This window comes from Eublepharis macularius, chromosome 19, assembly GCF_028583425.1.
Source record: "Eublepharis macularius isolate TG4126 chromosome 19, MPM_Emac_v1.0, whole genome shotgun sequence".
Taxonomy (NCBI): Eukaryota; Metazoa; Chordata; class Lepidosauria; order Squamata; family Eublepharidae; genus Eublepharis; species Eublepharis macularius.
This window is the reverse complement of record NC_072808.1, coordinates 3,500,829-3,525,730: the sequence shown is the minus strand read 5'-3', so window position 1 is coordinate 3,525,730 and position 24,902 is coordinate 3,500,829. Positions and strand designations below refer to the sequence as shown.

Genomic DNA, 24,902 nt, shown 5'->3' with positions numbered 1-24,902 from the left:
TCCACTCTGGAATTAGTTTGGGGAACTCACATTTCCCCTCTGGGTTTCTACCATGCTTTCTCTACCCATTATGGAATCCATTCCAGATGCCCCAGTTGTACAAGAAACATAACGGAATCTACTGGGTATTAATGATGACTTTCTAGAAGCAATGTTGTAGACCACATGGCATATACAGAAGCTTTTCGTGTCAGCGTGATATAACAGTGTTAGTATCATGCCAACATTTGTTAGAAGACCAACTCTGAGAGGATAGCTTCCAGACCTGCAGAAGAGTTGTTCTGGATTCCCCAATTAAGACTTTTTTTTTTGTCTGCTATCTGCAGAAGTGCCCTGAACTGGATAGTCCAGGAGAACCTGATCTCATCAGATCTCAGAAGCTAAGCAGGGTCAGCCTTGGCTAGTAATTGGATGGGAGACCTCCAGCAAAGACCAGGGCTGCAGAGGCAGGCCATGGCAAACCACCTCTGTTAGTCTCTTGCCATGAAAACCCCACCAGGGGTTGCAGTAAGTCAACTATGACTGGAGGGCAGGGTTTCATTTTTTTCTTTCATCTGCAGAAGTACCAAACTGCTGCCCATATCATTTTGAGCAGAGTTTCGGAGCATCCCCAATTCAGAAGTTTGTTAAATGCAGTTTGAAACCCATTCAGAATATCTGGGTAGATATATCCTGATTCCTGAGCAGAAAATGTCACCTGCCAAGCCAAAGCATATTCATAAAACCATAGAATCACAGAGCTGGAAGGGTTCCAAGGGTCAACTAGTCCTATCCCCTGCACAGTGCAAGAAATTTGCACCCCCCCCACACTCATCCAGTGACCCCCTGCTCTATGCCCAGATGAAGGCAAAAAAACTTCCAGGATCCCTGGCTAAACTGGCCTGGAGGAAAATTCCTTCCTGACCCCAAAGTGGTGGTCGGCATTACCCTGGGCATATAAGAGAGGGCCACGAGAGCTGAGCAGTGGCTCATCTTTTCTTGCCTTCTCTCTCACAGTCTGCCTAAGTTCGTACTGAGTCATAGAATCAGCATTGCTTATGGATGGCCATCTAGCCTCTGCTTGAAAATCTCCAAAGAAGAAGAGCTTCATCATTCACAGAATCACCGTTGCAGAAATTATTGCTGCAGCAGGTTGTTATAGAATGAGGAATTCCCCCTCCCCAAATTTTTAAACACAGCCATTGGTTCCTCTTATTCTCTTTTTTTCTCATTTGAGAACAGGATTTCGCTTTCACTTTTCTTTGACGAGAAATCAAGATGCTTTTTTTGTAACTTCAGCCCTTGCAATTGGTTTATATTATACACCCATCTAGCAGGAAGATGGGAAAGCTCGGGAAGACATTGAGCGTCTACAGAAAATTCTGAAATTTGGCAGAACTTCCCTTCCTGCCCCTGCTCTATTCACAATTTCTCTTTGACCAGATAGGAATTGATTAGAAAAGGATTGTTGGATTTTAGGAAGCAATTGGGTAAATAAGAATTAAGAGATCCCCCCCCCCATAACAATCCTATTGCTGCTGCTGTTTGCCTTGCGGTCGGAGGATGCCATCTACTGGCAAGACATGGTTGGCAGCCATTCATGCTGACTGAAGCATTGGCAGCGTGCCACATCAGTCGCCTTTGCAGAGCAGCGATAAAGGGATGGCAACTGAGCTGGTGATTGGCATCTCCTCCTACCGCTTTTCGTTTGTGACACGGGTAGAATTCAGTCTAGTTGTCTGCTGGGATCAGGATTTCATGAAACTTGGGTTATGCTGAACCTCTGCAAAGACAAGAACATGTTGCTCAATCCTCCCCAAGTGGTATGGTTAGGGAATTTTATACCCTTTCACTCATTATGAGTGTTATCGAAGCAGGCCTGGACACACATTCGGGGAACGTTCTTCCTTAGCTAAGCAGTCTCATTGTTAAAAAGTCAGAGTAACCTTACGGTAGATACAAGAATGTCAACATCTCTTGTGTTTTCTTTTCTTCTAATCAAAATATAGCCTTGGAAAGCAGTCTCTAAAACCCACACTGTAGGAGAAGGTGTCAAACCTCTTGACATGTTTATATCAAGAAGTATTTACTGTCTTGTCATCTAGACCCATCAGGTGCCATAATTCCTGAAGACAGCATTTCCAAAGAATTCTTTGTTTAAACCCTGTGTTAACCTTTGATCTTTTATCCTGTAAACAATTAGCTGTAAAAAAAGTATATAAGACTCTCTGCTGTGACTATTATTTTATACAAGTGTCTTAATGAAGGCATTTGCATCTGGGTCTTTTATTATAATAAAAGCTCATTTATCTTCTTGGATCACTGTTTTTGGTGTCTTAGTTAATGTGTGCAACAGTTGTTGGGAAATGTAATTTGAACGCAGAGTACCTTAAAAAAATCCCCCCCCCCTTTAACAGGTATCAATTAAGGTTGGCAGTACAGTGTGTCAAACAACCAGAGTGGTGTAGAGGGCAGAGTCCTGAACCTTGGCAATCCGGGTTCAAAACCTGACTGTACCATGAAAGCTTGCTGGGTGACCTTGGGGCAGTCACTCTGAGTGATTCTGCACACGTTGGATAATGCACTTCCAATCCTCTTTATAGATCATTTGGAACAGATTTTTGTGTGTGTGGAACAAAAAATCCACCTCAAACGATTGATAATGTGCATTGAAAGTGCATTATCCACCATGTGCGGAATTGGCTAGTACTCTCAACCTAGCCTCCCTCACAGCATGGTGGTTATGAAGATGAAATAGAAGATGGAAGAATAAAAGCTACTTGGGATTCCCGTTGGGGAGAAAAATGGGGCATAAATATCTAAATAAATGCAAGGGATCTTAAAGAATCAGCTGATGAAAGGTAGGTGGTTGCCTCGTACCTTCATCCAGCTCCACTGCTGAATCTAGGACTGGTTGGTGGTGGAGAGTGCCCTCAAGTCATAGCTGACTTATGGCAACCCCTGGTGAGGTTTTCATGGCAAGAGACTAACAGAGGTGGTTTGCCATTGCCTGCCTCTGCAACCCTGTTTTTCTTTGGAGGTTTCCCATCCAATTCCTAGCCAAGGCCAACCCTGCTTAGCTTTTGAGATCTGACAAGATCGGGCTCACCTGGGCTATCCATGTCAGGGCCTAGTACTGGTTATCCTTGCCGATATTTAACTTCCTGATCAATATGAATATCTCGTTGGAGCAACCGGTTGTCTTGGTCCGTTTCTTGTCAATACTTTGCCTGCTTTCTTTTTCAGCTTTGCCCATGAGCATTTAACTCTGGTTTTAGCAGCTCATGGTAGATAGCTTCCCCCAAAAGCACTGAGGGCCAAGCTACACATGACGAATGACACTTGAACGGCAAGTGGATTGAGTGGAGGGCAAGTGAACAGGGAGAAATACACTTGCCGTTCAAGTGTCATTCGTCATGTGTAGCTTGGCCCTGAGTAGAAGCTGTAATCCAGAGTCCCCTGCTGCGGCCTCTCTTGACTTGCCCTCACATCCTGCCATTGACAGACACGAACTTGTCCCTTTGTCAATGACCGGGGAGAGTGCAAGGAAAGAGAGACTGCAGCAGGGGACTCAGTAGCACTGTATTTATCGGCAATAAATCATTCCTTAATGGCCACTTGTCGCATAACCTATTGCTTTCAATTCAGCAGTAGCCATTCGCGCCTCAGCATGCAAATATTTCTCAGGTAACAGAGGCTGTACGCAAGCATTGAGCCAGAACCAGGATTTTCCTGATTAGCCACAGTAACTTTTGCTTTGCTTAATAGGGCTGTCATTTCAGATTTGCAAAATAAAAGTATATTTTAAGCAGAGATTTGAGCCTGGCTTGCTCAGATCCTAGCCCAACACTCTAGCCATTACACCATGCTGGCTCTGTTATGACATGTTATCATGGGCCAGTATCCATTTTTTTTTTAGGGCAAAGTGTTTGGCAGATTTTGTATGCGGAGCTGGTTCCTGGGATCATTTTATCAATAGTCACTCAGTATGCAAAGCCAGTGAATGAACTGGAGATACTAGGGCTCACGAAGAATAAGCACATACGGGTTTTTTGCCCTATCTAAACGGCAACTACAGCTCGTTAACATTATGTAAAAAACGTCCCTCGATTTATTAGAGCTAGTGCGAGCATTCCAGAAAACGGTGGATTCGGGATTGTGAGCATACTGCGTAAGTGATTTTCTGCTCCTGCTAATTTGTTTTTATGTCGGCGTGCATCCCCTGCAGGTGGCTGAAGTTCGAGGAAGACGTAGAAGACGGCGGGGAGCGTTGGAGCAAACCGTATGTGGCTACTCTCTCTTTACACAGTCTCTTTGAACTGAGGAGCTGCATCATCAACGGGATTGTTCTTCTGGATATGTGTGCAAACAGCATAGAGGAAATTGCAGGTGCTGGTCTGGGATAATTTTTGAAAGAAAAGGGGGAAAAAAGAAAGGCAAAGGCCGAAGAGGAGATATTTTAGTGCCGTGTAGAAAATCCAAATAGTCCTTTTTCAGCAGTGGGGTCAAGTTAAGTTTATTATTACAGTCTGCGACCAGCACATATAAAACCATTTGCAAATCAGTTTAAAAACAGTTGAGACTGGATACAGGAGAAGAACGATGAATAAGTATAAGAGTAGAAAAATAAGATCATCATAAATTAGTTGTTTAAAAGGTTAAAATACATTCAGTCTGCCTTATGTGATTTATGTTGCTTGTAGACCTGGGCACAGAATCTTGCTACTTGACGTGTTGTCTGGTGATTCCGATCAGACAAAAGATAATCAAGTTTGATTTTATTTGAACTTGCAGGGATTATTTCTACTAGTGGACTGATGGTTTCCGCTCTAATTTTACTACGTCTTGGGCAGTTAAAGAAGATGTGCTCCATTGAGTCAATTTCTCTTAGGGGACAGGAGCAAAGCCTAAGAGAGTAATGGACAGCTTTAAACTTGCCTTCCAGAATGGCAGAGGGGGGAGTTGAACTCCTAGCTAAAGTAAATGCCCTTCTGGAGTTACTGGATTCAAGAAAGTAAAAATAGGCTTCAGGAGCTGCAATATATTTAGTACTATCTGAAGAAATAAAACCTGGTGCTCTAAGTAAATCTGTTTGTCTTTCAATGCCTGTCACTCTCTGCTTAATGAGTGATTTTGCCTGGTCTAATCCCATGACTAGCAAACTTTGAGGGGAAAGACCCAATTTTCCCAGGGATCAGCAGTGGGGTCTGAAAGTGCAGTAGTGAACTAAATAATTGGTAGTTTGTAGCTCTTTAGTGCAATCCTAAGAGGAGTTAGCCCATACTAAGCCCAATGATTTCAGACTGGAGTAACTCTTCTTAGGATTTGTGCTGTGAATCTGCTGCCGGAAGGGGGCTACCGCACACGGCCTAACTGTAGGGCCAGTCTTGGGAAAGAACAACGTAAAAGTTTGGATTAAATTTTGCAACATGGAACATGTATGCTCATGATGAACTGATTGATTAATTAAAGTTAAATACCAGCTTAAAATACTTTACCAATTTGCCATTGAAATTTTTCCTGTAGAAAATGCATATGAATTGCTTGAGCTAAGCAGCACACATTTTTGTTTTCAACTAAATAGATTCCATAGTTTCCTTAGGTAATATTTCTTAATTAATTTTTGTTATTTTTGGAAAATGACATTACTTATTTAACACATCTTATTTGAACTATACAAGAGCCCCGTGGCGCAGAGTGGTAAGCTGCAGTACTGCAGTCCAAGCTCTGCTCACAACCTGAGTTCGATCCCTGCGGAAGTCAGGTTCAGGTAGCCGGCTCAAGGTTGACTCAGCCTTCCATCCTTCCGAGGTCGGTAAACTGAGGACCCAGTTTCCTGGGGGTAAAGTGTAGATGACTGAGGAAGGCAATGACAAACCATCCCGTAAAAAGTCTGCCAAGAAAACGTCATAATGCAACGTCCCCCCATGGGTCAGTAATGACTCGGTGCTTGCACAGGGGACTACCTTTACCTTTTATATTTGAGCTACATCTAGGGCTTACAGATAGTTAATGGAATCATAGGGAGCAATCCTAAACAGGTCTATTTGGAAGTAAGTTCCATGTTATTCAATGGGGCTTACACCCAGGAATGTGTCCTTAGGATTGCAGCCGTAGTCAATTAATTACATGCGTTTTAATCAATTCATTTAATATATTGTTACTCAGTTTGTGGTTAAGAGAGCCACATCCACAATTACCACCAACCAAAAGATTCCTGTGACTACTATATTTCGTCTCCACCTCCTTACCAAACACACAATAATATAAGATAGAACTATTTATATTAAATATTCAACTGTAACCTTTTAAATTACCAGAGTACTTTGGTGCACATAGTGTTTTTTTCTCTCCCTACCACTGTTGAATGCCAACCAACCTTTGTATATATGGAGTGAAGGGAAAAGTTTCCCACTCCGCCTTCTTTCACTCTTCTCAGCACATGGCACAGTGACTCAGTTGAGAGAGTGAGGGCCAAGCTACAAGTGACGAATGATACTTGAATGGCAAGTGGATTGAGTGGAGGGCAAGTGGAGGGCAAGTGAACAGGGAGGAATACACTTGCTGTTCAAGTGTCATTCATCACTTGTAGCTTGGCCCTCAGTTGAAAGAGAGAGATTGCCAACGTGCCCAGAGGAAACCAAGATGACCATGGAGCCATCTTGATTTATCATGCTTCTTTCATGGGCATTACAAGTGGTATGCTTTCTCCCCCTCCCCCCTAAAAGTCATGTAGGGATTGTCTGGCTTATAGTTCTTATAAATATTGCTAAGAGATTTAACAAGTCATAAAATCACTACTTTGGTAAGAACTTGCTTTTTTAAAAAAAAGTAATATAAAAGCTGGCCTCTCGCAACTGGCAACCTTGCAAGCCCCATCTATGAATGAGTTCCACAAGATATCAGTGGGCCCCCACTGCCTCTTGTTGGGTCCATTGCAGCATCAAACTGAGATGTTTATAAGCAGTGCATAATGGAAAAGCCAGTCCTGAGTTGTTAAATCCCCATCATTTGATAAGCAGAAACTGTGGCTGATTCCGCACACGTTGGATAATGCACTTTATCAATTGTTTGAGGTGGATTTTTTGTTCTGCACACAAAAAAATCCATTCCAAATTATCTATAAAGAGGATTGGAAGTGCATTATCCAACGTGTGCGGAATCACTCTGTAAGTTGCCTTGATTAAAGGCTAATTGACCAAGCAGGATTTAATTGGAGTGGGCTGTCTTTGTGCCATTGCTTGCCTGATAACCAAAGTAATGCATTCCTATGAAAGAGATAATGGTGCTTGCCCCCCCCCCCCACTCCACTTCCTTCCAGGAAATCAGCTTGTAGAAATGGATTCTTGATTGGCAAGGTTCCGTTCAAGCCTTTTGGTATATGATGATGTCAGTTCCATTCTTAGCACATTTCTTTCCTGTGAGTGTTGCCAAGAACAGTAAATTACCCAAGACTTCTCAGTGAGACATTGTGTTGCAGATTGCTTATAAATTTGATTAGATGTGCATAGAAATAAAACTGACTCAGGGTTGCAGAAGCAAATTGCATTATTCAGAATGAGGTTGCAGACATGTTGTTTAATCATTCCAGTGAGGACAACGTCTGCTTTCCTGGAATAGAGGGAGGGATTGTTTACATTCTAGCATTCTGCAATGCAAACTTGCTCAGCATTGATTTCTGTGGCTCATGCCATGCCACTGTTGTTGTTTCTGGCCCTTTATTTTTAAAAACAGTAGCTGACATGGGGTAAAAGTGCATTCCTGTAATTGTTTCTCTGGGATTGTTGGCATGGGTATTTTTAATGGCATTTTGCGGGGCTGGGGGGGGGGCGAGGCTGGGGGTGCTCACTTGCCACCCAAAGACAGTAAAAATTGATAATCATGCAGTCCCTATCTAAGCAGGTACCATATGAAGATACATTCCTTTGTAGAATCTGGCTGTGGGCAAAACCTGGATGTTATCACCCTCCTGGAAATTTCAGGGAAGGGCACAGTAATATTAAACTTGCTGTATGACTGAGTGGGTAAAGATGGGAACTTCTGCACTCAGTTGGAACTCTCACATAGCTTGTTCTTAAGAGGTTCAGCCACCAAGGGCCAAGCTACAAATGACGGATGACACTTGAACGGCAAGTGGATTGAGTGGAGCTCAAGTGAACAGGGAGGAATACACTTGCCGTTCAAGTGTCATTCGTCACTTGTAGTTTGGCCCTAAGTGGTAGGAGAACTTTCATTTTGGTAGAAAATCTGAGTTGTCCTGACTGTTACCTTCACAGATGTTTCGTGATAAGCATGCCAGAAGAGTTCTTTCGCTCTAAAAAAGTCACCATGATGGTAGAGAAATATGGCTCAGTACCCCATTTCTGGAGAAGGGGAGGATGTAACTCTTCCTCTGTGGCAATATCCTGATAAAAATTAGCCATGCTAGATTTTTTTTAAAAACCAGCAACACAGAAATACCTATCTTTTTTGACAGCTGGGGTTTAAAGCAGCTGGGAGAGGAGGATATCTGGTGGGAAGAACTCTTTTCTTGTGCTGTGGCCTCAGTCCATATTTACCCATCTGAGGCTGATTTTTAAGGGTTAAATAAACCAGATGTTCCTGATCTGATACTCAAAATCCCATGTTGTTTGGCTCTCAGAAATTCTCAAACAGAGCTAAGAAAGATCTGTCTAGGACCATGGAGAGCTACTGCAGGCGAGGTTTGATAGGTAACTGGAGCTTTGGTTGGATGAGTACAAGGCAAAAATAAAGTGAATGCCCCACTATATATGTATAGGGGTCAGAATGTTCTGGGACAGCCAACTTGTTGGCTATGGAGATCTGAGCCACGAAGTCCTGTTACTTTGACAATGATTGGTTTACAGTTAAAGTGTTTCTTGGGTGGCAGGGTGCTGGGTTAAGGTATCTGAACATTTATGCAGCTTTATAAAGAGAGACTCAAAAGCATAGTGTAGTGGTTAGAGAGTCGGGCTAGGACTTCTGAGATTCAGGTTCGAATCCCCACTTTGCCATGGAAGCTTGCTAGATGACTTTGGGCCAGCTGTATACTCTCCGCTTAATTTACCCCAGAGGGTTGTTGTGGGAGCAAAATGGAGAAGGAGAGGACATTGTAAGACACTTTGGACCCCCTTATGGAAGAAAGTGGGGTATAAATGTTTTTACTTGAGCCATTTTTTATGTATGCATGCATGTATTTATTTAGGAAAATTTTATGATGCCTTCCCAGAGTCCTGCTTTGGGTGACTTACAAATTAAAAAAAAAAAGATGTATTGTCGAAGGCTTTCACGGCCAGAGAACGATGGTTGTTGTGGGTTTTCCGGGCTGTATTGCCGTGGTCTTGGCGTTGTAGTTCCTGACGTTTCGTCAGCAGCTGTGGCTGGCATCTTCAGAGGTGTAGCACCAAAAGACAGAGATCTCTCAGTGTCACAGCGTGGAAAAGATGTTGGCAGGTCATTTATATCTACTCAGGAAGGTGGGTTTGGAGTAGATATAAATGACCTGCCAACATCTTTTCCACACTGTGACACTGAGAGATCTCTGTCTTTTGGTGCTACACCTCTGAAGATGCCAGCTACAGCTGCTGGCGAAACGTCAGGAACTACAACGCCAAGACCACGGCAATACAGCCCGGAAAACCCACAACAACCCCCCCAAAAAAGTACAATGAAATCATCAAATAAAAATAAGACAAACTATTTAAAAAGAATCCAGAGACATATCCTTCAAACAGACCAGAAGCAACAACTAAAAAGATAAAATGCCTTGGTTATTATTTAAAGTATTAGTACAACAGTGGTTGCTGTCATTGTCCTGTTTTATTGTATTATTCCATTATTGTTTAGTTTAAAAAGTTATTAAATAATTGATTTACTAAATCTCCTCCCCTCTAGGATTTCTTTAAACATGTGCCAGCTGTAGTTTGTACATTTTTAGGCACTGCATGTGTGTGTCTCTGTGTTATATGTCATCAAGTCCTTTCTGATTTATGGCAACCCTATGAATTAACGACCTCCGAAAGATTCTATTATTGGTAGTCTTGTTCAAGTATAACAAACTGAAGGCTGTGACTTCCTTTACTGATTGGTTTTATATACAGTTGATGACTGAAAGCTAACACAAATCCGTTATCTTAAAGAAGGGTTTTAAAAGAAGCCCCATGTGAACAATAGTATTCTCTAGAAAATAGGAAACCAGGATTGCTCCACTGCAGAAGGGTTGCTAATTTGGATGTCATGCTCTTTAGCTTACTTAGCACAATGGTTAATCAAGTCCTACATCCAAAGACCTGTTTATTACCTACAAGGGGGAAAAACAGATTAGCACTGCAGGCCTTTTCCAATTTGGCATTAAAAACCACAGCCAGGGATGGTGTATAATTTGCATGACCTAAGATTTCTCCATTCTCAGACATGGTTCTGGATCAGCACGAACCTTCCAGTGATCTTGACGAAGTCACCCGTAAGAAGGTCTGGGAAGCCCTTCTGAAGAAACATCATCATCAGAATGAGAAGAAGAAGAACAACCTGCTCCCAATTGTCCGTTCGTTTGGTGAGGCTGGCCAGAAAAAATCAGATCCTCACTCAATGGATAAGACAGGTGAGGATCCTTGGAACTCTGGACACTCTAGTTTAGACCACATAGTTGCTTACGAACTATGTATTCAGAGGTTTCTTCATGCCTATAACAGTTAAAATTAGAATGTTAGTGGTCAGATCTGCCCTCATAATATTAAGAAGGCTTATGAATATGGCAATATCATAAGGTCCTCTCTGTATGTTTTTTAAACACAGAAACACTGCTTAGCAAGGCAGGAAATGGATGCCAAATCCTGGCCAGGAGCTGCAAAATTACTAGCGTGTGAGGCACCAGGCAAGACCAGCTTTCAGCCCCCACACTCTGGAGATTCTAAGACAATAGAGTCTTCCAGGAGTTCCTGAATTATAATAACATAACATAATATAACATAACATTTGATTTATATACCGCTCTTCAGGACAACTTAACGCCCACTCAAATCGGTTTACGAAGTGAGAGAGCTCTGAGAGAGCTGTGACTGTCCCAAGGTCACCCAGCTGGCTTCAAATGGAGGAGTGAGGAATCAAACCTGCTTCTCCAGATTAGAGTCCTGCCGCTCTAACCACTATACCAAACTGGCTTAATGCACCCTGCCAATCTTCCCTTCTCCCTTCTCCCAGCCTGAGCCATTCAAGAACTGATAGCTGCACCTATCCAGCCAACACAGCTTGTCAATCATCATTGATAACTTTAGTTTTGCCCAGGAAGGCATTATCAAACCTTCCCAGTTTTATTGTTTTCCCCCCAAAGACAACTGCCTAGCTCTTTGTCTCACCCCAGAGACAGCCATTAAGCTATTGTTTTTTGGCAGAAGATGCAATCTCACCCCAGGGTATGTTCCATGGTATAATTGGACTACTGGCTGCCTCATTCAGTGTGTGTGTGTGTGTGTGTGTGTGTGTGTGTGTGTGTGTGTGTGTGTGCCCTTCGGATCCACATATGCACACCCTCAGATGGCATATCTGAGCCAAGGGAAACCTTTTGTGTGAAAATTATTTACTTACTTATTTATTTATTAGATTAGATTTTTTAGTCCGCCCTCCCCGCCGAGCGGGCTCAGGGCAGAGCACGACATTTTAATTTACATAAAAACACATAAAAGCAGATAAAACATTACAATAAAATTTAAAACACTACATACAATAAAAACTTCTCCTTAGATGGCGATGGAAGAGTTACTTCATTTCAGACATGGCCTATATATCCATAGCTATAGATACATATAGGGTGGTGGACAGATCTTTTCAAGTCAAGTCAAGTATGGCTGGCAGGGGCCCAGCCTAGCCTCCGCCGTATGGCTGGCAGAACATCTCTGTCTTACAGGCCCAGCGGAAGGATAATAAATCCTGCCGGGCCCTGGTTTCATCAGACAGAGAGTTCCACCAGGCCAGTGCCAGGACTGAAAAGGACTCAAAGAAGCAAGCATAAGTTCACAGTTTGGTGAAGAAGAATCCCTGTACTGAGAATAAGTAGCCATTAATGTGTCCTTTTCGTCTAAAATTCTTTCTTGTTTCTCTGCTAGGAATGAACCCGCTGAATCTCCAGCCCCCTCCCACTAACCTAGAAGGGAGAAACGGACAAAGCCATGATACGACTCCAACGGATCTTAGCAAGGTGGTTTTTCATCCATACATTGTCCTGCAGTGTATCAAAGTTTATCAGTACACAGAGAAGTTGCAATAGAATTAAGTTCAAATGCAAAGCAGCCACAGAAATAAAAAGCCAGATATACCATTAACTTTCACCTGACTTTCAGCTTGCACCATTTTCTGAAAGTCACCAAACCAGGTCTCAGATCAACCGGAACAAGCAACATCCTCAAAAATGTATTGCCTGTTTCCAAAAAAGATGAAATCTGGAAGTGTTAAGGCTGAAAATGTCATTGTGTAAATGCTCAGTTGTCGTTGCATCAACACCAGGCACAGAGCAAGAGCAATTTGCACACTGTGTATTGCCTCACCTATCAAAAATTGCCCAAAACGGAATCTCGTCCTGTCCGAAGATCTTTTAAAAAGGGAGGATAAATGTGGGCGGGAAAGAAAAATTGGCATATAGACATACATTTTCAACTCTGCCGTAGAAATGATGCCTTATTCTTTACAATTAGGCAGAGCTTCATTTTATGAAAAAGATCCCCATTGGTGCGGAAGCCTCAAATGTTCTTGTGGGAGAGCTGGATTGTCTTACGCGGCCCATTGTCGCCTTTGTGCGCCTAACACCAGCGGTTCTGCTGTCGGGAATGACGGAGGTCCCGATCCCTACAAGGTAAGAGGTTGCTGTGATGACAGTGGGGCGGAGTTAGGAAACGGGAATTAAGTAACAAAAGGGGAAAAAATCTGTCATTGTGAGAGCTTCTGCGTAAATTCAGGTTTTGTAGCTTTTGCAGAACTTGAGAAGTGTTTGGTGAAATTGTTATCTGGGAGAGAAAGTTTGGTGGGGCATGAAGAATTTACTTTATTTGGTATTTAGCCCACCCTCCCCGCAAGCGGGCTCAGGACAGGGTACAACATTCATAAAATACACAATTATATAAATACAGTTATCATAAAATCATAACTCGGATGGCCTATTGCACATTCCTGCCCTCAAATACAAAGAGGGAGACACCTGGTTGGATGGGATGTCATTGGATAGGAGAAGGTGATGGGATTGTGGTATTGCTGGCCAATTCAGATGACGGTTGTGAGCTTATAACTGTGGGTTGGTGGAAAATTCTTCTCTTGATCAGGAGACCAAGGGCCAAGCTACAAGTGACGAATGACACTTGAACAGCAAGTGGATTGAGTGGAGGGCAAGTGAACAGGGAAAAATACACTTGCTGTTCAAGTGTCATTCGTCATGTGTAGCTTGGCCCCAAGTTGCCCCAATTACTCTTTGAGCAGAAAATGCCAGTAGTTTTGGATGCAGCCGATGAATGCCTGCGAACGGAAAGGGGAGGTGATAGTTGGTCATTCCTTCTCTGACCCCCCATCTGCTCTTACGCCCCCCATACTGTTTCTGCCCTCCATAAGCAGAATTTCAGGGGGCATTTTGAGCTACAATGGGGAAATCTTGCTCTTCAAATGAAAATCTCTGGTGGATTCAAACCACCATCTTTACATTGAACGTTCCAACAGCAATGCAAAGACACACCATTTCAGCCAGGCGCTTAAACATGCTGGCAGAGAGACTGGATGGTTCCATGGTTTATGTCGGCAGTATTTCCAGCAGCAATCTTGTAAATATGGATGCTGTATGCACATGTGTTTAAAAGCAGCGTCCATGTGCATGTATAGCTGGGAGCCCTAATTGGGCCACAGTCTCCGGACACTTGTCAACAAGTGCTTAAACATGCAAGCATGCACCCATATATTGTCTACACCTGATGTGATATTGATGTGAAACTGATACGTTTTGTGGGACCGAGCTTGTTTAAATGATCTACAAACTCTTTAAAAATGCCTCACTTGTTGTGCAATAAAGGTTTTATGTTCCTTCCTCATTTCCTCTCTCTTCTTCCCTCCCGTCTTTTTTGGCTAGGTTTTTATTCATCTTGCTGGGCCCTGTAGGGAAAGCGCAACAGTACCATGAGATTGGTAGATCAATGGCTACCCTCATGACCGATGAGGTACAGTAAAATAGAAAGCATTTCTATGCTCTACACTTCTTTGCTTCTTTTGAGTGCTAGTGGTGAGGAGAAGGCAGGATATAAAGTACTTTCAATAAATAAATACAGTTTTTTGGCCACATGTGTCCTTGAGACTATAAGCTAGAAGAATCTCTGGCAACATCTGTTAGGATCATTTATGGTCCCTCTCATACCCACAGCAGTGCTCATGCAACAGTTGACGCAGTTCGAGAAAAGCTGTGTGGCACCTCCCCCTTCCCTCTCGTAAGAAAAGGCAATCTGTTCTGTTTCCAGTTCCTATTGAAATAAATATCATTAGTCTTTAAGGTACCGCTGAACTTTTGTTTTATTCTGGTTCTTTGAACCATTGCACCTGGAACAACGCATTCGTTATGATATATGGAGTGGTCCTAGGAAATTGTAGCGCACTCAGTGAAAAATGTCGCTGAACCAATATCATAAGTGCAGATTTCAAATTACTTTTTTTTTGTTCCTGCTATCCCAAGATTAAACAACTGAGGTTGTTCTCTTGCTCTCCCGTCTATAGATTTTTCATGACGTTGCTTACAAAGCCAAGGACCGTACTGACCTTTTAGCTGGGATTGATGAATTTCTAGACCAGGTGACCGTGCTACCACCTGGAGAGTGGGATCCCTCGATTAGAATCGAACCCCCCAAAAATCTCCCTTCCCAGGTAAATCGTCGGTTTCGTCTCTTGTCCATCAGAGCATAAGGGCTGGGAAGAAAAATTCGCATGTGGAAGCAGCTTATCGTAGCCTAACCTAACAGAGCTGTTATAAGAGTTAAATGGGGGGAAAAGGTAAAGGTAAAGGTGCAAGCACTGAGTCATTACTGACCCATGGGGGATGTTGCATCACGGCGTTTTCTTGGCAGACTTTTTATGGGGTGGTTTGCCATTGCCTTCCCCAGTCATCTACACTTTACCCTCAGGAAACTGGGTCCTCATTTTACCGACCTCGGAAGAATGGAAGGCTGAGTCAACCTTGAGCCAGCTACCTGAACCTGGCTTCTGCAGGGATCGAACTCAGGTCGTGAGCAGAGCTTGGGCTGCAGTACTGCAGCTTACCACTCTGCGCCACGGGGCTCCTCATGGGGGAAAGGGGGCTATGAATGCCAGTTGGAAGGCTTTGGAAAAAAGATGGGCTGAAAAAAAATGTAGTTGTTATATTTTGCAGCACTTCACTTCTGTACATTGGCCAGACAACAGATCCACATGAATTTAGCATGCTGTTGTAGGTGAAACCACAACACATATTGAATCTTTCTACATTTTACTAAATAAGCATACCATTCTGTTTCTTTTTTCCCTCCGCCTCCTCTTTGCTCCTTTCTGCTGCCGTCCCGTGCACGAATTTTATCCATCGTTTGAACCTGTTTATTTCACAATTTCTTGACGCCTAGTAGAGAAGCCACCAAAATGAATGAGAATTCTTCCTCCATGACATTTCTGTTTTAACAGGAAAAGAGAAAAATGCCTGGGACTCCAGGGGTCCCCAATGGAAATGCTTGTCATGTTGAACCGGAAGATCACAGTGGGCCAGAACTCCAGAGAACAGGAAGGTAGGTTCTGCGTGCCTCAAAATGTTTTCTAGTAAAAGGCAACTCTTTGTCCTCGTAACCCGGTGAGGTAGGCCAGGCTGAAAGATAAGAGAGGGTCACCCAGTGCACTGCATAGCGCAGTGGAGATCAGAACCCACTGCGTCACACTAGCACTGCCCTGATACTAGTTCTCTTGCTGGTTGCATAAATAGTGACTCTCTATTAGAGTTTTAAAAAGCTTTCAGTGTTTGGCACTGAGGTGTTTGAAAAAGAGAGTTACATTCAGTTTCAAACCATTTTTTAAAATTTACTTTCTGCAACTCATTAGCGAACTGCAAACGTTTAGAAGCAACAGCAGTGAACTTTCTCAGTGGGGATGGATTGGATCGGCCAGCGATGTTTAAAATTGTGGCTTCTGATCATAAGGCGCCCGCTTGCCATGGTCAAGGTGGTTGTGTAAACTGTTCGTTACTTATCTCATTGCAAGAGACTAGTGCAGCAAAAGCAGACATCTGGACTGGAGATAGAATTAAAGGAACTAACGGACCCATCACTTCCTGTCACGTGCAAATTCATCCAGCTGTCATTTCTTGCCAAACAAGTTTTGCAGGAACACTACGAAACCTGCCCCCCCCCCAAAAAGACGATCCTGTAGAGTCCAGTAGCACCTTTAAGACTAACCAACTTTATTGCAGCACAAGCTTTTGAGAACCACAGCCTGCAACAATACCGCTTTCATCGCTCTAAAAAGACAAATGAAACTTGAAATGTGTCCTTTCATTCCTCTTCTGTTAACTCCTTTAATAAGGCATTCTTACCTTGGGGCAGTAATTCTTTTTTTCTTTTTCTTTTGCAGACTATTTGGTGGTTTGATCCTGGATGTGAAACGGAAAGCTCCTTGGTACTGGAGCGACTACAAAGATGCTATAAGTCTGCAGTGCTTAGCTTCCTTCCTCTTCCTGTACTGTGCCTGCATGTCTCCCGTGGTCACTTTTGGGGGGTTGCTTGGAGAAGCGACGCATGGACAAATAGTAAGGATGATTTCGTCCTCATTTCGTGTATTATGACTTAGAGCAGGACCACAAGTGACGCCTGACACAGGTTGGACACTTGTCAGCTTCTCTCAAGTGTTGATGGGAAATGGAGGCAGCTTGGCGGAATGTTGGACAAGTGACAGTTGAAAAGTCCATTGGACAGCAGTCGGAGAGCCAAGCTGCGAGACCAGGACGCCTACATTTCCCATCAAAACTTGAGGGAAGCTGACAAGAGTCCAACCTGTGTCAGGCGTCACTTGTGGTCCCGCTCTCAGTATTAGAGATGGACACGAACCAGAAAAACAAACAAACCATGTGGTTCGTGGTTCGTCACGTTTCACAAACCATGAAGCACAAACTTTAACGAACCTGCCCTGGTTCATGAATCTGTTCATTTTGGTTTGTGAAAATGTCACTTCTGAGTCAGCAGGTCTGTAGGAAGTCCATCCCCTGTTGCCTAGGAAACTGATTGATCGGCGCCAGGCTGTCTGCAGTGATGAACTGAAAAATGAACCAAACGAACCAGCCTAAAGTTTGTGGCAATGCATCAGAAATGGGATCTGACGAACCGTTGATTCACGAACCGACCTGGTTTATCACAAATTTTGGTTTGTATTTCAGTTTGTGCCCATCTCTACTTATTATTATGGACTTCAGGAGAAAGAGTAGTATTACAGAGAGCTGTAGGCGTTTGATTTCACTGTCACTCTTTTACATTTGAGGTATGTGTGCTACTTGAAATGAATGGATCTTGTATCGAGCTCACCTTGTGGAACAAGCATCTAATTTCTGGAGCTTTGTAATGTTACATTTCTTGAAGATAGTGGCCTTTAGTTACTTACTCTTATGGAGGACAAATTCTCTGCCATCTCTTTTAGAACAGAAAATGAAGGGTGGTTTTTTTTTTTAGCTTAGTATAAAAGAATTTAAACAATTTGCTCTATTATGCTTATAGGTAGAGAGTACCTATAATCCCGAATATATATCATCTCTAATTTCATAGTCACAATTGCTAATATCCTTCTTTATAAGGAAACGTCATGAGGAAGCATTCTACCCTAGAAGGGGAGGTGAAATTGACAGAGCCTTCTGGAGGTGAAGAGGAAATTAACAAACCCTCTGAGGAGTGATCTTTGCAGGCTCTGTAGAGAGGGGAGATTGAAAAAGCCTTCTTTTAAAACTCAGCTTCCCGGCTAATATGGCGACTCTATTTTCGTGTGCATCTTTGTGTAATTCATCTCTTGTAGATTAGCTCTTAGTGGCCTCCTTAAAACGCAGAACTAGCTATGGCTAAGGTAATGATCTTCGTGGACAATTTGGCTGACCTAGTGCTGTCCTTCTCTTATCCTTATGCCTGTGCTTATGTCTGCAGAGCGCAATCGAATCCTTATTTGGTGCTTCCATGACGGGCGTGGTATATTCCCTCTTTGCTGGCCAGCCACTCACTATCTTGGGGAGTACTGGGCCGGTATTGGTCTTCGAGAAAATTTTGTTTAAGTTCTGCAGGTAAGATGGTGCGCTCCCTGCTTAATTAAATTAATGGCAATTTGGCAAAATGAAATGGGAATTTTTTTTTAAAAAAATCAACCCTGTTTCTTATTGTGGCCAGAATCCAATACAGGGTTAAGAACATTTAAGCCCATTTGATTGCAGTAGTCTCAACGCTCCCCAGCTGTGTTTTGGGCTCTGTTAATTGTATTTTAGCTTTTCTTTCTTGTATATTGTTATCTGTCTAGTGTTATTTTCTTCAACATACATATTAAAATGTTTGTTAAACATAAGCATGTTTAAATTTAAACGAAGTGGAAAGATAAGGGACCCTTATACTGTATGTGGCTAGCCCAGGAGAGCCTGATCTCATCAGGTCGCAGGGTCAGCCTTGTTTAGTAATTGTTGTTGTTGTTGTTGTTATTATTAACTATGACTTGAGGGCAGGATTTCATTTTGGAATCGTAAGGGACCCTTATACTGCATGTGGATTTCTACAAAAGCCACAAATATTTTATGGGGACTGCAGGTGTACCTATGGAAACAACACAGCAATACGAATAATAATATAATAATAACATTCGATTTATATACCACCCTTCAGGACAACTTAATGCCCTCTCAGAGCGGTTTACAAAGTGTGTTATTATTATCCCCACAACAATCACCCTGTGAGGTGGGTGGGGCTGAGAGAGCTCTGAGAGAGCTGTGACTGGCCCAAGGTCACCCAGCTGGCTTCAAGCAGAGGAGTGGGGAATCAAACTCGATTCTCTAGATTAGTGTCCTGCGCTCTTAACCACTACACCAAACTGGCCCTGTGAGGTGAGTGAGGCTGAGAGAGCTCTGAGAGAGCTGTGACTGACCCAAGGTCACCCAGCTGGCTTCAAGCAGAGGAGTGGGGAATCAAACTCGATTCTCCAGATTAGTGTCCTGCGCTCTTAACCACTACACCAAACTGGCCCTGTGAGGTGAGTGAGGCTGAGAGAGCTCTGAGAGAGCTGTGACTGACCCAAGGTCACCCAGCTGGCTTCAAGCGGAGGAGTGGAGAATCAAACCCGATTCTCCAGATTAGTGTCCTGCGCTCTTAACCACTACACCAAACTGGCTCTCACACCAAACTGGCTCTCAACATGCAGGAAGGGGAACTAGATAAGAGTTTTCATCCACGGTTTTGCGATTCTGTGATAAATAGCTGTACGTTCAAGAACTGATTTTTCCCTCTTTATGTCCTTTTTGTTTGTGTGTGTTTTAACCGTGGCCTCCTTTGCAGAGAGTATGAGCTTTCTTACCTCTCCCTACGATCCTGTATCGGCTTATGGACTGCCTTCATGTGCGTTCTTCTTGTGGCAACTGATGCCAGTTCTCTCGTCTGCTACATCACTCGCTTTACGGAAGAAGCTTTCGCCTCCTTGATCTGTATCATTTTCATCTATGAGTCTATAGAGAAATTGATCAGTCTGGGCTACAACTACCCGGTTCATATGCACAATGACCTTGAACAATTGACCTTCTATTAGTGAGTTACTGTTTTTTCCCTTTAAAAAGTTCACATTCGTATTGCTTTATCTCATTTATCATTTATTTGTGCCACCTTTCCACCCAAATAGCATGTCCAAGGTGGTAAGCATCAAGGCATTTAAACATTTAGAACATTAAATTTAAAATGTTTATGTAAAATATTTAATTATACAGTAAAAAACATATAGACATACAGACGCAACACAGCCAGGGAAATGTGCCAGTAAGAATTTACTGGGAGTACATCCAGTGGAACAAAAATTCTTCAACTGAAGGTGGAAGACAATGACAGAAAGAGACAGACCAATCTCCTTGAGGAGGGAGTTCCAAAGTTCTGTGCCATGACCAAAAAGGCCCTTTCTTGGGTTGGCACCCCTCTAGCCTCAGATGGCACAGGCACCTGAACCAAGGCCTCCAAAGATAACTGGGCTGGACAGGTAGGTTCATATGGGAGATGGTAGTCCTTAAAGTAAGCTGTCTCCGAGACGTATTGAAAGGTCAATACCAAAACCTTGAATTGATTCTGGAAGCCAATTGGGAGCCAGTGTAGATGGAACAAGACGGGAGTGATCTGGTCCTTATGAGCCATTCCAGTCTACATTCTGGTGGCAACATTCTGTACCAAGTGAAACTTCAGGACAGTCTTCAAGGGCAGCCCCATTAGAGCTTTCCATTTCAGGGAGTGCTGCAGCCAGCTTCTCAGCCAGAGCTGATGCAAGGCACCCCTGGCTAGTGGCTACCACAGGAGATCTGGGTCCAACAGCACCGCTATGCTATGGACCTCTTTCTTTAAGGGATGTATAACCCCATCCGGAATAGATGATATACACGTTCCTGGGTCAAGCCCACCTCCCTCCCATTAGCATCTTCGTTTTATCTGGATGTAGTTTCCGCTTGTTAGTGCTCATCCATTCCAAAATTGCCTCCAGGCACCTGTTCATGGTTTCTACAGACTCCCTGGGATCTGCTAGAAACACAAGATATTAAGATAGAGCTGAGTGTCACCTGCCTATTGGTGGCAACTCAGTTCATATTTCTGGATGACCTTTCCCAGCAGCTTTACATAGATGTTTAAAAGCGTGGAGTACAAAAGAGAACCTTGAAAAACCCTGTCGGCCAGAGGCCAAGGAGCAGAACAGAAGTCCTCCAATACCCCACACTGAAACCTGTCTGTCTTTGAGGTAGGGCCAAAAGCACCGCATAATACTGCCTCCCACTCCCAACCCTGAATGGCCATCTAGATGAATATCATAATTGATGGTATCAAAAGCCACCAAGAGGCTCAGGAGAGTCGCATTCCCCTGTCCATCTCCTAGCATCTCCATGACTAGATCGGAAAACAAATTGGAACAGATCCAAACAGACTGAATTTATTAATTGATTTATGCAAGCGGGCTTGTTGTACACAAATGTATTGATTCAAGGGATTTATGTGCAGCCATGCAACCACTAGACATTCCAGAGTAAACATTCCAAACATTTAACATTCCAAAGTAAACGTGTTTATAATAAGGATGCTTACTACAAACATCCATTTTCCCCATCACAATACAGTACATAAGTGTAAGCTGTTTACATTGCGATGTAAGCAAAGCTGTGTTTCCTGAGGTGCTTTCAGTCTGCTCGTTCATCTTTTTTTCCCTGTGCCCTTAGCTGCAGATGTACGCGCCCTCCATATCCCACCAATTCCACCCTGAGCTACTGGGCTACCAAAAACATCGATCCTTCTGCAGTTCCATGGGCTAATCTCACAGTCTCTGTAAGTCTTTGCACCACTTTGTAAGAGGTGAGGTCTGTGGCCCAGCATTGTCCATTAATTGGATAACATTTCCAACATGTATTGTCGAAGGCTTTCACGGCCGGAGAACGATGGTTGTTGGGGGTTTTCCGGGCTGTATTGCCGTGGTCTTGGCCAAGACCACGGCAATACAGCCCGGAAAACCCCCAACAACCATCATTTCCAACATGATTGTAACATTTTAAAAAAGAGTACCCTTCAAGGTATATCATGGATGTATCATAAAAGCAATAGAAAAAATGTTGCTGTTTTTTTAAAAAAACAACCCCCTGGAATTTTGCTTCTAAAATGAAAAAGCCATTCCATCCTTGTCAAGTTCTGTTGGATCCTTGTGATGGAACAGCAGAGTTGGCCTGAGAGAGTAAGGAGGCAGGTATGTTGCACCCAGGATATGAGGAAAGCCAGGGGGGCCTTTGAGCACCCACATCAAGAAGACAAAAGTAATGACTACTGAGGAATTACACAATTTTAAAGTTGACAATAAGGAAACTCAATATGTCTGAGTCTCAATCTTCTTCTGATTTCTTTATTGCAGTCTCCCTTTTGGTTAATGACTGAGCCAAGGAATAGAAAATCTTGTACAATTTCAACTTCCTCGTTGTCAACTTTAAAATTGTGTAGTTCCTCAGTGGTCATTCATTATATTTGTCTTCTTGATGTTCAGCTGTAATCCTGCTTTGGCGCTTTCTCCTTTAACCTTCATCAGTTGTCGTTTCAAGTCTTCACTATTTTCTGCCAGTAACGTGGTATCATCTGCATATCTCAAATTGTTAATGTTCCTTCCAACAATTTTCACTCCACCTTCTTCTAGATCTAAGCCAGCTTTCCTTGTGATATGCTCTGCATAGAGGTTGAACAGGTAGGGAGATAATATGCATCCTTGTCTGACACCTTTGCCAATTGGAAACCATTCTGTTTCCCCATAGTCTATCCTGACAGTAGCTTCTTGTCCAGAGTACAGGTTGCACATCAAAAAAAAAGACGTTGTGACACCCCCATTTCTTTTAAAACTCTCCATAGCTTTTCATGATCCACACAGTCAAAAGCTTTGCTGTACTCTATAAAATGCAGAGGAATTACACAATCTTAAGGCTGACAATGAAGAAATTGAAATTGTTCAAGATTTTCTATGGAATTCAAAGCTGCATTGAGATCTGATGTGGGTTGGGTTTCCCTCAAAACAGCATTGAATTGGCTGTCATGCACTCACTTGGTGTAGGCCATTGTTCTTGTCAGGTAACAAAACACCAGATTTAGCCCAAGCAGGGATTTACAGTGCTGTCCTAAGGCCATAATTCTGCTTAGGACGGCACTCTCAATTTCCATTCGCCCTCATTCATTCTTGCAAGGTTTCTTTTTGGACCAGAAGTTATTTGCCCTAAATGTAATCAAATGCCAAGGTTTGCCCTGACCTAGATAGCCCAGGCAAGCCCGATGTCGTCAGATCTTGGAAACTAAGCAGGGTCAGCCTTAATTAGTAATTGGATGGGAGACCTCCAACAAAGACCAAGGTTGCAGAGGCAGGCAATGGCAAACCACCTGTTTTTGTTTCTTGTCTTGAAAACCCCAGCAGGGGTCGCCAACTATGACTTGAGGGCACTTCCCACCACCATTTACAGTCACTGTGCTTAATCAGCCTTGATGTAAACTGTCTTGTTGTTACCATTGACCTTTCAGTATCAAAGAAGAAAACTCGGAGGTCAAAAGGAATAAATTGATATTAAGAATTTTTAAATGTATTTTTGAATTTCAAAGTGCAAAGTGCTAAAGTGTCAACATGCAATTTCTAATAATTAATACACATAAATATCAATAGATCATCCCATAAATATCCAATACATATCCAAGTATACAATTATGTACAAATACAATCAGGAGTTCAACCGGTAAAGTTCCATCCTATGCCAATAAACCGGTTGGACTCCTGATTGTATTTGTACATAATTGTATATTTGGATATTTATTGGCATAGGATGGAACTTTACCGGTTGGACTCCTGATTGTATTTGTACATAATTGTATATTTGGATATTTATTGGATATTTATGGAATGAGCTATTGATATTTATGTGTATTCAGGGCTTTTTTTCTGGGAAAAGAGGTGGTGGAACTCAGTGGTGGAACTCAGGACCGCACAATAACATCACTTTGGGTCAGCTGGAACAAGGGGGGAGTTTTTTAAAATTTAAATTGCCCTCGGCGAAAATGGTCACATGGCCGGTGGCCCTGCCCCCTGATCTCCAGACAGAGGGGAGTTTAGATTGCCCTCCGCACCACTGGCTCCCCTCTGTCTGGAGATCAGGGGGTGGGGCCATCGGCCATGTGACCATTTTTAAGAGGTGCCGGAACTCTGTTCCACCGCGTTCCAGCTGAAAAAAAGCCCTGTGTGTGTTAATGATTAGAAATTGCACTTTAGCACTTTGCACTTTGAAATTCAAAAATACATTTAAAAATTTAAAAATTCTTAATATCAATTTATTCCTTTTGACCTTCGAGGTTTCTTCTTTGATACTGGTTGTTTCTGACTCAGAGGAGCCCTTTTGTCTAAGTACCATAGACCTTTCAGCATTTTGATTTATATCTGTTTTTATCAGGAATGTCGGATGATGTATGGACACTTTGAAGGACTTGGATGCTCATATAATGGCCCTTTTATTCCCGATGTTCTTTTCTGGTGCCTCATCTTGTTTTTTACCACCTTTATTATGTCGGCCACCTTGAAGCAGTTTAAAGCCAGGCGCTACTTCCCAACAAAAGTACGTAAAATACCAGCAAGCCTGCATAGCAAGTTTTGACTAGAGCGCGTGGTGTAATCTCTAAATTACTTGCTGCTGGTGCACCAACAAAATAAATAAAATAGAATGAAAAATCTTGCATTGAGGTGGGTGGGTGAAGATTGGACCTGATGGCTTTCTAGTCTACTTTCTTTCTAGCCTTTTGTCCATCCGTTGGCATAATTTGCCACTGTAACAACTAGCAACTACTGTTGTGTTCTGATAACCAATATGTACCCTGCTGAGCCCCATCTTGCTCTTTTACTCTAGGTGCGAGCCGTGATCGGTGATTTTGCCGTATTCATTACCATCTTCACTATGGTGGTGATTGATTTTTTAATTGGAATCCCATCGCCGAAATTACAAGTCCCCAGCGTCTTCCGGGTAGGCTCCTCTCTTGATTTTTTTTTAGCAATGCATTTGATATGGTGCCCCACGGGGCCACATGGGTTGCTTGAGCAATTAACTGGCTGTGCCTGACGCTCAGAAGGAGCTGAAAGGAAGTTACTGCAGGCTGCACGAGAAAGGCAGAAGGGGGAGAGATCCATTCTGTGAATGCTCTTTG

General features: G+C 42.9%; 1 protein-coding gene across 1 annotated transcript in view; it reads left to right on the top strand.

Moving 5' to 3' along the window:
• SLC4A8 (solute carrier family 4 member 8) overlaps nt 1–24,902 on the top strand; it is a 49,912-nt gene that overhangs the window by 9,878 nt on the left and 15,132 nt on the right. Inside the window, exons 4-16 of the mRNA XM_055003235.1 lie at nt 4,208–4,368; nt 10,391–10,579; nt 12,081–12,172; nt 12,666–12,823; nt 14,078–14,165; nt 14,713–14,859; nt 15,646–15,746; nt 16,582–16,756; nt 18,132–18,265; nt 19,518–19,763; nt 21,419–21,524; nt 24,158–24,319; nt 24,608–24,721. Of these exons, the coding sequence (XP_054859210.1) occupies nt 4,208–4,368; nt 10,391–10,579; nt 12,081–12,172; nt 12,666–12,823; nt 14,078–14,165; nt 14,713–14,859; nt 15,646–15,746; nt 16,582–16,756; nt 18,132–18,265; nt 19,518–19,763; nt 21,419–21,524; nt 24,158–24,319; nt 24,608–24,721 (1,873 nt within the window). The remainder of the gene's footprint in view (nt 1–4,207; nt 4,369–10,390; nt 10,580–12,080; nt 12,173–12,665; nt 12,824–14,077; nt 14,166–14,712; nt 14,860–15,645; nt 15,747–16,581; nt 16,757–18,131; nt 18,266–19,517; nt 19,764–21,418; nt 21,525–24,157; nt 24,320–24,607; nt 24,722–24,902) is intronic.